Source organism: Gorilla gorilla, chromosome 11 (assembly GCF_029281585.2).
Source record: "Gorilla gorilla gorilla isolate KB3781 chromosome 11, NHGRI_mGorGor1-v2.1_pri, whole genome shotgun sequence".
NCBI lineage: Eukaryota > Metazoa > Chordata > Mammalia > Primates > Hominidae > Gorilla > Gorilla gorilla.
Window position 1 is genome coordinate 41,074,393 of NC_073235.2, and position 16,269 is coordinate 41,090,661.

The 16,269-nt window shown below is 36.6% G+C and overlaps 1 protein-coding gene across 3 annotated transcripts in view; it reads left to right on the forward strand.

The window, feature by feature from the left end:
* The window catches only part of SPOPL (speckle type BTB/POZ protein like), a 71,398-nt gene that overhangs the window by 39,284 nt on the left and 15,845 nt on the right, over positions 1-16,269 (forward strand). Inside the window, exons 2-5 of one of the 3 annotated variants that reach the window (XM_019022783.4) lie at positions 9,122-9,259; positions 9,448-9,569; positions 9,873-10,024; positions 11,521-11,648. In XM_019022783.4, the coding sequence (XP_018878328.2) occupies positions 9,182-9,259; positions 9,448-9,569; positions 9,873-10,024; positions 11,521-11,648 (480 nt within the window). In that variant the 5' untranslated portion in view covers positions 9,122-9,181. Of the gene's footprint in view, positions 1-9,121; positions 9,260-9,445; positions 9,570-9,872; positions 10,025-11,520; positions 11,649-13,399; positions 13,497-16,269 lie in introns of those variants that run through there. The other 2 variants (XM_055380089.2, XM_055380090.2) reach the window with 2 other exon arrangements.

Consider the following 16,269-nt stretch of genomic DNA (forward strand, 5'->3'; position numbering starts at 1 on the left):
GGATTATGTTTATTGATTTGCATATGTTGAAGCAGCCTTGCAACCCAGGGATGAAGCCCACTTGATCATCATGGATAAGCTTCTTGATGTGCTGCTGGATTCAGTTTGCCAGTATTTTATTGAGGATTTTTGCATCAATGTTCATCAGGGATATTGGTCTAAAATTCTCTTTTTTTGTTGTGTCTCTGCCAGGCTTTGGTATCAGGATGATGCTGGCCTCATAAAATGAGTTAGGGAGGATTCCCTCTTTTTCTATTGATTGGAGTAGTTTCAGAAGGAATGGTACCAGCTTCTCCTTGTACCTCTGGTAGAATTCATCTGTGAATCCATCTGGTCCTGGACTTTTTTTGGTTGGTAAACTGTTAATTATTGCCTCAATTTCAGAGCCTGTTATTGGTCTATTAAGAGATTCAACTTCTTCCTGGTTTAGTCTTGAGAGGGTGTATGTGTTGAGGAATTTATCCATTTCTTCTAGATTTTCTAATTTATTTGCGTAGAGGTGTTTATAGTATTCTCTGATGGTAGTTTATATTTCTGTGGGATCGGTGGTGATATCCCCTTTATCATTTTTTATTGTGTCTGTTTGATTCTTCTCTCTTTTCTTCTTTATTAGTCTTGCTAGCGGTCTATCAATTTTGTTGATCTTTTCAAAAAACCAGCTCCTGGATTCATTGATTTTTTTGAAGGGATTTTTGTGTCTCTATTTCCTTCAGTTCTGCTCTGATCTTAGTTATTTCTTGCCTTCTGCTAGCTTTTGAATGTGTTTGCCTTGCTTCTCTAGTTCTTTAATTGTGATGTTAGGGTGTCAATTTTAGATCTTTCCTGCTTTCTCTTGTGGGCATTTAGTGCTATAAGTTTCCCTCTACACACTGCTTTGAATGCATCCCAGAGATTCTGGTGTGTTGTGTCTTTGTTCTCATTGGTTTCAAAGAACATCTTTATTTCTGCCTTCATTTCGTTATGTACCCAGTAGTCATTCAGGAGCAGGTTGTTCAGTTTCCATGTAGTTGAGTGGTTTTGAGTGAGTTTCTTAATCCTGAGTTCTACTTTGATTGCACTGTGGTCTGAGAGACAGTTTGTTATAATTTCTGTTCTTTTACATATGCTGAGGAGTGCTTTACTTCCAACTAAGTGGTCAATTTTGGAATAAATGTGGTGTGCTGCTGAAAAAAATGTATATTCTGTTGATTTGGGGTGGAGAGTTCTGTAGATGTCTATTAGGTCTGCTTGGTGCAGAGCTGAGTTCAATTCCAGGATATCCTTGTTAACTTTCTGTCTCGTTGATCTGTCTAATGTTGACAGTGGGGTGTTAAAGTCTCCCATTATTATTGTGTGGGAGTCTAAGTCTCTTTGTAGGTCTGTGAGGACTTGCTTTATAAATCTGGGTGATCCTGTATTGGGTGCATATATATTTAGGATAGTTAGCTCTTCTTGTTGAATTGGTCCCTTTACCATTATGTAATGGCCTTTTTTGTCTCTTTTGATCTTTGTTGGTTTAAAGTCTGTTTTATCAGAGACTACGATTGCAATCCCTGCCTTTTTTTGTTTTCCATTTGCTTAGTAGATCTTCCTCCATCCCTTTATTTTGAGCCTATGTGTGTCTCTGCCCGTGAGATGGGTTTCCTGAATACAGCACACTGATGGGTCTTGACTCTTTGTCCAGTTTGCCAGTCTGTGTCTTTTAACTGGAGCATTTAGCCCATTTACATTTAAGGTTAATGTTGTTATGTGTGAATTTGATCCTGTCATTATGATGTTAGCTGGTTATTTTGCTCTTTAGTTGATGCAGTTTCTTCCTAGCCTCGATGGTCTTTACAGTTTGGCATGTTTGTGCAGTGGCTGGTACTGGTTGTTCCTTTCCATGTTTAGTGCTTCCTTCAGGAGCTCTTTTAGGGCAGGCCTGGTGGTGACAGAATCTCTCAGCATTTGCTTGTCTGTAAAGGATTTTATTTATCCTTCACTTACGAAGCTTAGCTTGGCTGGATATGAAATTCTGGGTTGAAAATTCTTTTCTTTAAGAATGTTGAATATTGGCCCCCACTCCCTTCTGGCTTGTAGAGTTTCTTCCGAGAGATCAGCTGTTAGTCTGATGGGCTTCCCTGTGTGGGTAACCCGACCTTTCTCTCTGGCTGCCTTAACATTTTTTCCTTCATTTCAACTTTGGTGAATCTGACAGTTATCTGTCTTGGAGTTGCTCTTCTTGAGGAGTATCTTTGTGGCATTCTCTGTATTTCCTGAATTTGAATGTTGGCCTGCCTTGCTAGATTGGGGAAGTTCTCCTGGATAATATCCTGCAGTGTTTTCCCACTTGGTTCCATTCTCCCCATCACTTTCAGGTACACCACTCAGACGTAGATTTGGTCTTTTTCACATAGTCCCATATTTCTTGGAGGCTTTGTTCATTTCTTTTTATTCTTTTTTCTCTAAGCTTCTCTTCTCGCTTCACTTCATTCTTTTCATCTTCCATCACTGATACCCTTTCTTCCAGTTGGTCGCATTGGCTACTGAGGCTTGTGCATTCATCACGGAGTTCTCATGTCTTGGTTTTCAGCTCCATCAGGTCCTTTAAGGACTTCTCTGCATTGGTTATTCTAGTTAGCCATTCGTCTAATTTTTTTTCAAGGTTTTTAACTTCTTTGCCATGGGTTTGAACTTCCTCCTTTAGCTCAGAGTAGTTTGATCGTCTGAAGCCTTCTTCTCTCAACTCGTCAAAGTCATTCTCCGTCCAGCTTTGTTCCGTTGCTGGTGAGGAGCTGTGTTCCTTTGGAGGAGGAGAGGCACTCTGATTTTTAGAGTTTCCAGTTTTTCTGCTCTGTTTTTTTCTCCATCTTTGTGGTTTTATCTACCTTTGGTCTTTGATGATGGTGACTTACAGATGGGTTTTTGGTGTGGATGTCCTTTCTGTGTTAGTTTTCCTTCTAACAGTCAGGACCCTCAGCTGCAGGTCTGTTGGAGTTTGCTGGAGGTCCACTCCAGACCCTGTTTGCCTGGGTATCAGCAGTGGAGGCTGCAGAACAGCAGATATTGGTGAACAGCAGATGTTGCTGCCTAATCGTTCCTCTGGAAGTTTTGTCTCAGAGGAGTACCCGGCCTTGTGAGGTGTCAGTCTGCCCCTACTGGGGGGTGTCTCCCAGTTAGGCTACTCGGGGGTCAGGGACCCACTTGAGGCGGCAGTCTGTCTGTTCTCAGATGTCCAGCTGCGTGCTGGGAGAACCACTGCTCTCTTCAAGGCTGTCAGACAGGGACATTTAAGTCTGCAGAGGATTCTGCTGCCTTTTGTTTGGCTGTGCCCTGCCCCACAGGTGGAGTCTACAGAGGCAAACCGGCCTCCTTGAGCTGCGGTGGGCTCCACCCAGTTCGAGCTTCCAGGCTGCTTTGTTTACCTACTCAAGCCTGGGTAGTGGCGGGCGCTCCTCCCCCAGCCTCGCTGCCGCCTTGCAGTTTGATCTCAGACTGCTGTGTTAGCAATGAGCGAGGCTCCCTGGGCGTTAAGACCCTCCGAGCCAGGTGCAGGACATAATTTCCTGGTGTGCCGTTTGCTAAGACCATTGGAAAAGCACAGTATTAGGGTGGGAGTGACCCGATTTTCCAGGTGCCGTCTGTCACCCCTTTCTTTGACTAGGAAAGGGAATTCCCTGACCCCTTGTGCTTCCCGGGTGAGGTGATGCCTCGCCCTGCTTCGGCTCACGCTCGGTGCGCTGCACCCACTGTCCTGCACCCACTTTCCGACACTCCCCAGTGAGATAAACCCAGTACCTCAGTTGGAAATGGAAAAATCACCCATCTTCTGCGTCGCTCACACTGGGAGCTGTAGACTGGAGCTGTTCCTATTCGGCCATCTTGGCTGTTTTCAAGCATGTGTTTGCCCCTGGGCATACCCATAGCTTTCTAGATTTCCTGGAATATGTGGGAGCTTTTCAAAGCTTTTATTCCCCAGCTTCTTCCTTCCCACGGTTTTTTGCCTGGTCATTGCTTGTGCCAGCTCTGATTCCTTCTCTATGTGGCTATAATTAATACATTTGCCTCTTAATGCTTTTGATAAATGCCATATCCCAGAATGCTGTCCCCTACCTCAGGGAAGCTCCAAGGCAGGTGAAACTGGCCCTTCAGTCAGTCCTTCAGGGAATTGCCAGACTGGTCAAAGTACATTACAATGTGTTTTAGAATAAGGTCCATCTTGCTCTCTTTGGTACCAGCACCGTATACCAGGAATGAGGGCAAGTGACTTTAATATCAGCATCCTATATTAGGAATGAGGGCTGATGACTTGGGCGGACCACCAGACTGGGGGAGGGAGCCATAGTAAGCAGGTTTGTTAAAATGCCACAGCCCTTTCTCGCTGAAATTCAGTAGCTTGTTTCTTCATTAAGCATTCCCTTAGCTGTTAAGTTTTTTTTTTTTTTTTTGAGACGGAGTCTTGCTCTGTCGCCCAGGCTGGAGTGCAGTGGCGTGATCTCAGCTCACTGCAAACTCTGCCTCCCGGGTTCACGCCATTCTCCTGCCTCAGCCTCCCGAGTAGCTGGGACTATAGGCGCCTGCCATCACACCCGGCTAATTTTTTTTTTTTGTATTTTTTAGCAGAGACAGGGTTTCACCATGTTAGCCAGGATGGTCTCGATCTCCTGACCTCATGATCTGCCCACCTCGGCCTCCCAAAGTGCTGGGATTACAGGCGTGAGCCACCGCGCCCGGCCAGCTGTTAAGTTTTTGATTCAGTTCCAGAGTTTCAAACAAGCTGATTCTGACCATTTCACCAGCTATTCATTTCTTTTGTGGACGGATGGAGTTTTGGAGCTCTCTACTATTTTGTGACATCTATGTGTATATACATTTTTACATATCTACGAATTTCTACCTATGTAGTTTAGGGATTCATAGATATTTTTAAAGAATGTCAAGAAATTTATTGGTATGATAATCAACAATTCAGGATACAGGTTACTTCTGGTAAAGAGAGGAAACATGATGGTGGTAGGGACACACCAGGATGGTGGGTACATGATTGTTTGACATGTGATTCTTTTTTTGTTTTCTGAATATTTGAGATTTTTATATAAAGTTAGATAGTTGTGTGTGTCTATATGACATATATAAAACATTGTGACATTCAAGCATTTTGTTGAAGTAGAAAGTCTTGTGTATGTTTATTTGAATAACAAATCTTGCTTTCCCTTTAATAAGTAAAAGTAGGAAATATCACACTTGAAATGCTTAAGACTAGTTTATATGATGGAATAGGGGAGAATCTTTTACTTATTTGTTGATGTATATAGATTGATTGTCTTGTGTTTTTCTCTAGATCTTAGTTTCATTGTACCCTCTCTGCAGCCTTTTTCTGTAAGAATGAGAATAGGAAGGCCTGAATGTTAGTAGGTAGTTGATAGTCTGCTGTTTTTATTTTCATTTTTCTTCTTATGAAGAGGAAGAAAAAAATAGAATCCTGGAAATAGCACTGAAGTGGACTTTGGGAGATCTTTGTCTTTGTTCTTTGTTCTAATATTCATTCAACAGTGTAAATTTGGACAGTTCTTATTTTCTGTGCCAGTCCTCATTTGTAAAATAAGAATTGGAACAATAGGTAAGGCCTGTTTAAGCTTTGTAAAATCTGGAAAGGCAGCATGATTCTATGGAAAGAGCATTGACTTTGGAGCCAGGCAAATTTGTGTTCATCTATTTTCTAATTACTTTAAAGTAAGCTTTCTAAATGCTTTTCTCATCATTAAGATGGTGTATTAACACCCGTCTCACAGAGCTACTGAAGAATGAACAACATATATAATATCTTGTAAAGTGCTCACACATACAGTCTGTTCACTCAGATTCTCCATACCTTTATCTTGTAACTACATCCTTTGAAGTAAAGCTGGAGAGAAAAACAAACAAAGAAATCCTTGTAATCTTTTATGTAGCTTGCTTTTATTTTTTTATTTTATTTTATTTTATTTTATTTTTGAGATGGAGTCTCACTCTGTTGCCCAGGCTGGAGTGCAGTGGCGCGATCTTGCCTCACTGCAGCCTCCACCTCCCAGATTCAAACGATTCTCCTGCCTCAGCCTCCAGAGTAGCTGGCGTTATAGGCGCCTGCCCCCATGCCTGGCTTATTTTTGTATTTTTATTAGAGACAGGGTTTCACCATGTTTGCCAGACTGGTCTTGAGCTCCTGGGCTCAAGTGATCCGCTTGCCTCAGCCTCCCAAAGTGCTGGGATTACAGGCGTGAGCCACCGTGCCTGACTGTAGTTTGCTTTTATATATGAACTACATTTGAAGTGTATATGAAGTATATTTTTATATAGGAGGTATGTTGTGAGTTATACTTCAGGAAGATAATAACTCTTCTAGAGATATTGAAGAACTTTCTCTTTACCCTCCAGGGTTTCTAAAAGTTTTTTATTTATGTTTTTTGTTAGTATTAAATTATAATAGTATCTTTTTATAAAAGCTTAAAGATTCAGGTTAATGTTTTCTTTGATTTCTTTCCATTTACCTTCTACCCCAGGATCTATTACTTAAACACTAACATAGACACAAGATCTTACGTATTTTCTGTAGTCCATATGAGTTTGAAAATAACCATGTTTTCCACTACTTTTAAAAATAATTACTTATATTTCTGTATTAATTAAAACATAACACATTTATGAAATATGAATAAATAAAAATAAGAAAAAAATCTCATCAGCCAGAGATAGCCTTTTAATATTTAGATGTATTTGACGTTATCACTGAAATGCCAAAGTGCAACTCAGTGCCTCCACCTGCCAGTCTGTTTTTCTTTATGCACCGGTACCTCTATATACTATTTATATTTATAAAAGCAATGTCCTGTTAGGCATACTGTTTGATTTTTTTTAGATATATAACATATCCTGAACACTTTTCCCTGTCATTAAGAAAATTTAATACACTCTTAATGGTTGCATATTTTCCATGTATTAATATTACAGAAATATACTGTGCTCAGAATTATCTTTTTCACAGTTATAATCATTTTCCTAGGATGTATTTACAGGATGAATCTGACAAAATTTCTTTTGATACTAATTATAAAATTGATCTATAGCAAAGCCTTATCCCCAGTATAGTGATGTCTGCTTCTCTGCAATTTTGCTGGCTGTAGGGTTTGACGGTTTAAAATAATCTTGGACAGTGCAATAGGTAGAAAACGTTATGGGTTCTTTTTCTATTTCATTGATTACAAGTGAGGGTAAACTTTTTTTTTTTTTTTTGGTAATCATTCTTCTGTGAAATGCTTGCTCATCTCATCATTTTTTTGTGTGTGAATGTTTCTGAAATCAATGCAAGTTGCCAGAAAACATATAAATGCTTTCATGGACATCAAATAACACCATCTGCATTTTTATACTTTTAGAAATTGGTAGCTTATATTTTAGCATCATTCCCTTCTTGCCAGAAATCTCACTATGAAATAGTAAGGGAGATTATTATACTATTTATATTCCCACAAGAAAAGTATGAGAGTGCCTCTCCTCTTACACTCTCACTCATCTTTTGGATTTTTCCTAGTTTGATAGGTAAAAAGTGGCTTTTTAATTTAGTTTTAATTTTTATTTTTCTAATTATAAGTTTCTTTCCTGTGAGTTATTTGCTTATTTTCTTATTTGTAAAAATTCTTTATATATTAAGGAAATTAGTTATATGTGCTATATGCATTTCAGATATTTTTCTTGGTTTATTGTTTTTGAAATTGGTCATAATGGTTTATTTTATCAGGTTTTTTTACGGTCACTGGCAGAAGTATTGACCAGGACACATCTCTCTCATATATTACTAGAGATTTTTCTAACAGATAAGTCTAATAATCATTACTCTTTCAGTACATTTATTTAATTAACTATGAATTTGCCTAAAATAAATATTCAACTTTTGTTTCTGCTCCTGTTTCTACTCCGAAGTCTGTAGAAAACAATAGTGGTCTGTCTTGGAGAGTGTTCCACATGCACTTGAAAATAATGTGTGTTCTACTGTTGATGGGTGAAATGGCTGTTAGGTCTAGCTAGTTGTTTTACACTGCTGTTCAAGTCTCCTATTTCTTTTTTGATTTTCCTGGTTCTGTGCATTATTGAATGTTGGGTATTGCTGTCTCCAACTATTATTGTAGAATTGTCTATTCTGCCTTCAATTCTGTTAGTTTTTGCTTGATATAGTTTGGGGCTCTATTATGTGGTGTATATATGTTTGTACTTGTCATACCTTCTTGATGAATTGACCCTTTTATCAAGATATAATATCCTTTGTCTCTCATAACAATTTTTGTCTTAAAGTCTGTTTTGTCTGTGGTAGTATAGGGTTCTGCAGACTTCAGTATATATATTGTCATGTAATCTTGAAACCCTCTTGCACCTCCAGAGTGCACTACTTATGTAGCTTATTCTGATTGTGCCTCTTTTAGTAAGTTACAAAGCAGCAGCATCTGGTCACTAATATCCTGGTTAGGTTATGAGGAGGTAATTATGCATACCATTGGATACAGTACAAGAACAGCTACCTGGGAGGAAATTTTATGACATAGTACGTCTCAGTAAGAAGCACTCTGTTAGGGATGAAGTCTTACCAGAGAACCTGTTGTCTGAGATAGATGTGGACTTTTGTAGAAAGTCTGTATTTCTTCTTACAGAGCATTCATTGCCTGTTACGTTCCATTCTATGTTTTACTTGACGAAAATTTCTGGAGTCTGACAGATGGGTAACTAGTATTTATAGTTCTAACTTTGCAAACCTTTTGGTTTTCATGACTATGTCAATAAAAAGGTGAAGGAGGGTGAACCAGATATTAACTGATGTCATTATGTTTCCATGATATTTTGTGATTTTATGTATATGCTCTTAAAACTGTATGTTATTTTAAAATTTGTGATTTTTTGGAGAACATGCCCTTACAAAATAATCTTATCTATAAATACTAAGTTTGTTTAGATTTCAAGTGTCACATGTTACAAAAACTTACTTCTTAAAATCATTAAATTTATCTAAAATTCTCACACGTTCCTTCATAATCTAGTTTGGGATAGTAATTGTTTCATGTCTGTTTAAATATGTCTTTCCTCTTGATTCTGTCATTTAAACTTTTTAATCAGTACATCAAACTTCTTTCCTTTGTAGGTAAGGTACTCAACTGTGTGGGGTACTACATAAATCCTAAAAGACTACAATAAAGTGGCGATGTCTCGGGAACCCACCCCACCTCTACCTGGAGATATGTCTACTGGTCCCATAGCAGAAAGCTGGTGTTACACACAGGTACATGCTCTTAAAAATCCCTCACTTTATGTCACTTATAAATTTTACAGTATGTTGAGAATAGTATTGTGAAACACTTTGCCATAGTTATTAGAAGTGTTAGAGGACTGGATCATAGGATGTTGAACATGTAACAAGTTAAAAGTATTACCGTCATCATTATAAAAGTGGTTTTCTGAATCTCTTAGGTTAAAGTAGTAAAATTTTCGTATATGTGGACCATTAATAACTTCAGTTTTTGTCGAGAGGAAATGGGCGAAGTGTTAAAAAGTTCAACATTTTCATCTGGCCCAAGTGACAAAATGAAATGGTAAGATTTTTGTTTGCTTTGAATTTTTGTTTTTTGTTTTTGATGTGATCATCAGCTGCTCATGATTTTGTTGTTATCATTGTTCCTGAATGAGTATTAATGTAATTTCATATTAGATTGGTAGTATGTTCCTAATAGTGTGGGGAATTATAAAGAACTGTGAGGATGTTGACAGGAGTGCTGTTTGTGACATTAACACATGATTTCAGTGTTCTCTCTCTCTCTTTCTCTCTCTCTCTCTCTCTCTCTCGAATGCTTTTCAAGTATTATATTCCTCCATGTGAGCTTATTGTTTTATTTTAGGTGCCTGAGGGTAAACCCAAAGGGATTAGATGATGAAAGTAAAGACTACTTGTCCTTATATTTGCTTTTAGTCAGCTGCCCCAAAAGTGAAGTTCGAGCAAAATTCAAATTTTCCCTTCTGAATGCTAAAAGGGAAGAAACAAAAGCAATGGGTAAGTGATTTGCAAACTGAGTGAAGACATTTCTGTATAACTACATATTCTGACTTCTTCTGCACCTTTACCTAGAAAAGTCTGGGACTTTTTTCTGCTAAAATCTGCTTAACCTGAAACTTTTAATTTGACCATTATTTAAATCCAGCATAGAGCTATAATTATTTTACTGAGTCTTAGACTTCATAAAACATGTAAAAATGATTAATGATATTACTTCTTCATGTCCTAAAATGACATCCAGTTGTCACTTAGAAAAATAGTTGCTGTTAGGGCAAGGTGCCTGGTTCAGTGCTTGGCATATATAATACGTGCTCAGGAAGCATTTCTCTCTTGCCTTTTTTGCCAGGTAATAAAATCTGAAGAACAATGAGAAAGAGATAGAGTGCCCTGATATTTTGTCACTAGAATTTTTTGAGCAGTAGATTGAACACTGACTGAAAGGAGCCGTTTTTCTTAGTTTCAGGGCCTATTAATTTCAGTCCAAAATTCACATATATAGCCAGCTGAAATGCAGTAGCCTTGAGCTTCGTAATAGAAGAGTGATGTAGGAAATGTACGTTGTGTATGGCAGGAGAATAATATTTTCTAGAAATGAATCGCAGAATCAAGTAACTTGATTACAGAAAATTCACATTCACATACATTTTTAAATAATGTATTGCTAAAATAATATATATTTTCACATTGTCTCACCTTAAGATAGTGGAGTATTTCAGGTAGATTGATTACTGATTTTCCACTTCCATTTTATTCTTTGTATAATAGATGATGAATACTTTCTGTAGAGGATCTTGTTTACTGCCTAGTATATAGTTGTTATAGACTACCTTAGGCATTTGAAATATTTGCTTCAGATGTTTATTAAATCTATTACAAATTACACAAAAAGCATCTTTTGGACTTTTATGAAAAATTCTTTTTAGGGGAGAGGAATATATGTCTAGAGACTTAGGAATGATAAAGGACTTCCTTTATCTTTTTCACAGGTTCATGGATTTTTCTATAGTTGAATAAAAAATCGGTGGGATGGGTATGTCAGGAAAGCTTAAACATGCCTTGATATTTAGAACATCCATTTTTGAAGGGAGAAGCAGGAAATAAGATGTATGTTTCTTACCAGATTCTGATATTAGATGATGAGTAGTGTGCCTATACCAACATATTTTGATCCTATTTCTTTGTCTTTTAGGGCCTAGATTGTTAAAAAGATCTCTTCCTTCTCCATGTGATTTGATCTCACTTTTCTATTTGAGATCCAGAAGTCTGAAATTGAGCTCATTGACAATGGCCAAAATTGAGTAGGCATATGGAGTTACTGTTTCTACCTGACTTAAAACTCTTATGACATTTGATTTATAAACACAAATATTTGTAACTTTTATGAGGATGTATTGACAAGTCCTGTTTTCACACATTTTATTTAACTGTGTTACCATGTTTAAAAAGTCTCTTGGATATTTATTTTATTTAAACTCTATTCTGTTTTCCACCAGAAAGCCAAAGAGCATATCGATTTGTGCAAGGGAAGGACTGGGGTTTTAAAAAATTCATTAGAAGGGACTTTTTGCTTGATGAAGCTAATGGTCTTTTACCAGATGACAAGCTTACATTATTTTGTGAGGTGGGTACATCTTTTATTCTAAGGAACCCCATGGTTTATTTAGTGATATGGCAAAAGTATAAACTGGATTAATAACACTTTAAAAATTAAGTAATTGGTATAGTTGATCGAGTTTCATTTGTAAATTCTTGACTAGAAAAAGCTTAGAAAATTCTTGACACAAATCAGTATAATGACCCAGTCTGGAAACACTCTGTCATATTTCTAGCTATAATTTGTGTGTACACTTATACTACAACATACTACATCCTTCTTCCTCTTGAAAAGATTGTGAATGTGAATATGTGAACACTCCTAAATATTTTCTTCATTCTGAGTAACTGACATAGATTGTCAATTTTTAAAAAATTTTCAGATTGATTGTATTAAACATTATTACTGAGAATTTATCAGTTTGAACCCGAAGTACCTGGAAAACATTGTGAAGCTTTCTGATTGTTCAGGTGGTTGGATTAATCTAATTAAATAGCATTCTAAGAAATAGTTCTCAGATTTTTAAGATATGCCCGTGTCTATTGACAAACTTATAAGGTGTAATTATGTGCATAGAATGGGATATTTTGAAAGTTACTAGCATTGCCTCTGCCAATAATGTACACTTATGATTTGTCCTAATTTGATGTTTGGATTTGCTTTTGTCATGTTATCATTAGGTAGTTTTATCTATATGAATTTTTGAGATTCACCTTTGGACTGAATTCAAGGATTATATTTTTAACCAGTACAGTTTATAGAGAATATACATCAGTAACAATTTTATCAAAATGTTTAAGGCAGTTGATAATTTTCATAAGAAAGATAGTTGAAAAGATTTTTATCATGTACTCAACATTAGATATATTTCAACAGATTATCATGGACAGATGAGTGTCTTAGGAATATAATAACTTCTTAACTATAAGCTGTAATCTTTTTATAGTAAGTGTATAAGATTTCTTGGCAAGATTACAAACTAATTGTATGACATTATGTCAGAAGAATAATTGAAATATGCCCCCAGAGACTATATAATTGCATCTTATTTTTTACTTAGACAAGTTAAATGAACTGTATGATGAATTTATTATGAATACAATTATTTGGTTGACAAACACATAGCACAAGTCTTATCATTAAATAATTGGGAAGAAAACAGTATTTGTTGCTGATCAGCAGATATTCTAAGTAGTAGTCTAAATAAATATAGGTTATGCTATATAAAATTTTTAGCATCCTTACTGTAGAGTCTTCCAGAATTTTACAGTTATCCTAAATTTCCACATGTAAATTGTTTAAATGTTAATTTAGAACAGAAAGATCTTAAAGGCTATTTAATCCAATTTTAACAAAAACAAAAAATGACCAGCTAAAATAGTTTTAGAAATGAACCTTTTTAGAAAATACCTTTTTTTTTTTTTTTTTTTTTTTAGAATTGAAATAGTGTTTACAGATATTTTCCTAAGTACACTGTGCTGGAACCTAGACAACCAAGAAATTCAGAAATAAGGCTGAAATTAAGTTTAAGATTTTTTTTTTTGTATGCTTGGTATCCATATGCTACATGCTAGTGACCCCCAAAAACAAAACCCAACATGACATATATTTTAAAGTTGTCATCAATCAGATTCATTTTTTGAATCTGGGCATCAATCAGATATTTATACCCTGGGCACCGTATTTAGCATAGGTGGGCAAAAGGTACTTTTAACTAACATTCTTCATGCCCTCCACTGTTTGTTCCACCCCGTTCACGGATGCCCTTCCTTCTACAGAATCTCCAGCACTGCTTGCAGAAGAGGAGGAAGCATTGCACTACCCTTCCTAAAGAACTGCCTCCTCCCCCTCCCCTGCAAGTGGTGCTGTAGACAGGTAAGGCAGTTGGGTGCTACCCTTTTTGCACAAAACATAATCTTGCAAGTTCCCTACAGTGGTTAAAGTAGCCAGAGATAGAGATTGGTAGCAGTGTAAGCAGCTCTGCCCTCTTTCCCAAAGTGACGCAGAAAATAGGAATTGAGAAATAAGTAGGAAAACTAGAAGACTGGTTAGTTTAATTTATCTTTTGAAATCCAACAGATTTTAAATACTCAGTCTACAGACACATACCATTTCATGATATACAGGAAAAATGTATGTGCAGATAAAATATATATAAACAAGTATTTCATGAGGTTTAACTAGCTCCTTTTTAAGGACACATCTTTTTTCCCATCCTGTTTATCTTTTGCTAAGATAGTGTCTTAGTCCATTTCGTGTTGCCATTAACAGAATACCTGAGACTAGGTAATTTTAAAAGAACAGAATTTTTATTGGCTCATTGTTCTGGAGGCTGAGAAGTCCAAGATTGAGGCTACATCTGGTGAGGTCCATTTTCTCACATCATAACATGGTGGACATCATCACATGGTGAGAAAGAGACAGAAGAGGTGAGGGGAAGAGTGGGGGTTGTTGGAGGGTAGGAGGAGGGGTGTGTGTGTGTGTGTGTGTGTGTGTGTGTGTGTGTAGGCCAGACTGGCTTTAATAAACCCATTGTCTCAGTAAACACATTAATCCATTCATGAGGTTAGAGTCCTCCTGACCTAATTACCTCTGAAAGGTCTTACCTGTCAACATTGTTGCATTGGGTATTAAATTTCCAACATATGATCTTTGTGAAATACATTCAAATCATAGCAGAGAGCCTTTCTGTTTTAAAATAATTATATATGATGGTGGGAGGAAGTTGGGATTTATTTTCTAAAAAGCCGTTTCTTGGCAAAATGAAAAGTTGACTACCCTATTTCTGTCACCAGATTTTTTTTTAAATGACACCAATCTATGAAAATCAAAAAGTCTAAAACTCGCTATTCTGGAAGATATTCATGTGAAATTCGACTGTTAAAAGTTTCTCACTTTGGAGCCGGTGTGGTGGGTGTTTGGCTAGTTGATTAAAATGGCAAAATTGTAATACTATTTAGCATTGGAAATTCCTGGCTTTTAGAATTAGTTGGAAAATTCAGATTTCGAAAACTGGAACCAATAGTTACCTTAGCTTTACATTAGAAGAGACCCAAATTTTTCAGGATAGTCACAGATTAGATCCCTCAAATGTTCCTTGTCAGTCTAAACTATATTCTCTGAGTTGAGCCAAAAGCAAATTTGAAAAAGGGCTGTCAAATGACTTTGAGGTTTTGCTTTGCTGCAACATTTAACAATTTTGAAGATTGCACATTTGCCTCTTTTTTTTTTTTGAAAGAGGCGTAACGTTGACCTCAGGAAAAAATCTCAGCCTTTTTCCTGAATTTTTTATTCTAGGTTCCATTCAGTAAGAGCATTCATTACCTGCATTTGAGTATGTAATAGATAAAACCAAATTTTTAACATTTTCTTAAATATAGGTGTCAAGAAAATAATCAGAATCCATTGCATATGTCAATTTTTAATTAGATCATTAATTTATGTTCTGTAAGAAGTCTCTTGAATACTCTTTGGAGTATGAAGTATTAATTATGTGTCTTAGTTAAAATTTGTGGTTGCTGTGATAATACTGTGTAGATAGGTGTGTCAGTAATACACATCTTCTGAATTGTTCTTGCTTATACAAAATACAAATATAACATCAATATCTGTGTCTGATAATATTGTCTTTATTTTTTAATCCTTTTATTACCTGATTTTTTGCCAAATTTCTACATTAAATACGTTATTTTGAATTTAAGAGACAGTAAGTAGAATTCAAGAAATCATTTCTGAAATTAAATACATCATCACATTTTGTAACTCTGCTGTATGTATCATGCAAGCCATTGAACAGATCCAGTTTTTTCTGTCTAGAAATTTCAGGAGCAGTGCTTTATATGAACAAATAAATGCTGTTAGGGTCTAAAGACCTGATGATCCCTTACGAAACCTTGAATATTAACACCAACATTTTTTGTGTCTATATCATTAGGTTATAATGTGTAGTAGAACAGGGCAGTTGGGTAAGGATTAGTGAAACTTTTTATAGTTATTAAAATTTTAGACATAACTTGATTAAAAACTTGATAAGATAGGAGCACCTTTATTGGCAGATTTATTTATTTATACAGTATCTTGTGGCTCCCATACTTAGAGAAACATCTCCTAAGATGGTTGTAATAAATGCTTTTTGGTCATAATTGTGTTAATTTTACTAATTTTTAAAAATATCAAAAAAATATTGTACGAAGAGCCGTAAAGAAAGGAATCTGGGCCAGGCACGGTGGCTCACGCCTGTAATCCCAGCACTTTGGGAGGCTGAGGCGGGTGGATCACGAGGTCAAGAGATCGAGACCATCCTGGCTAACACGGTGAAAACCCGTCTCTACTAAAAATACAAAAGATTAGCTGGGAGTGGTGGTGGGCACCTGTAGTCCCAGCTACTCAGGAGGCTGAGGCAGGAGAATGGCATGAATGCAGGAGGCGGAGATTGCAGTGAGCAGAGATCGCACCACTGCACTCCAGCCTGGGCGACAGAGCAAGACTCCGTCTCAAAAAAAAAAACAAAAATCTGGAGATTTAAGTCTAGTCTTCCTTTGGTACAAGCCAGCACAGTGTGATTTGGAACACTTTGTTTACCTTGTCTTTATCACAGTTTGAAATCTCTTTGTAAAATAAGGTGGATTAGATGATTTCTGTGACACGT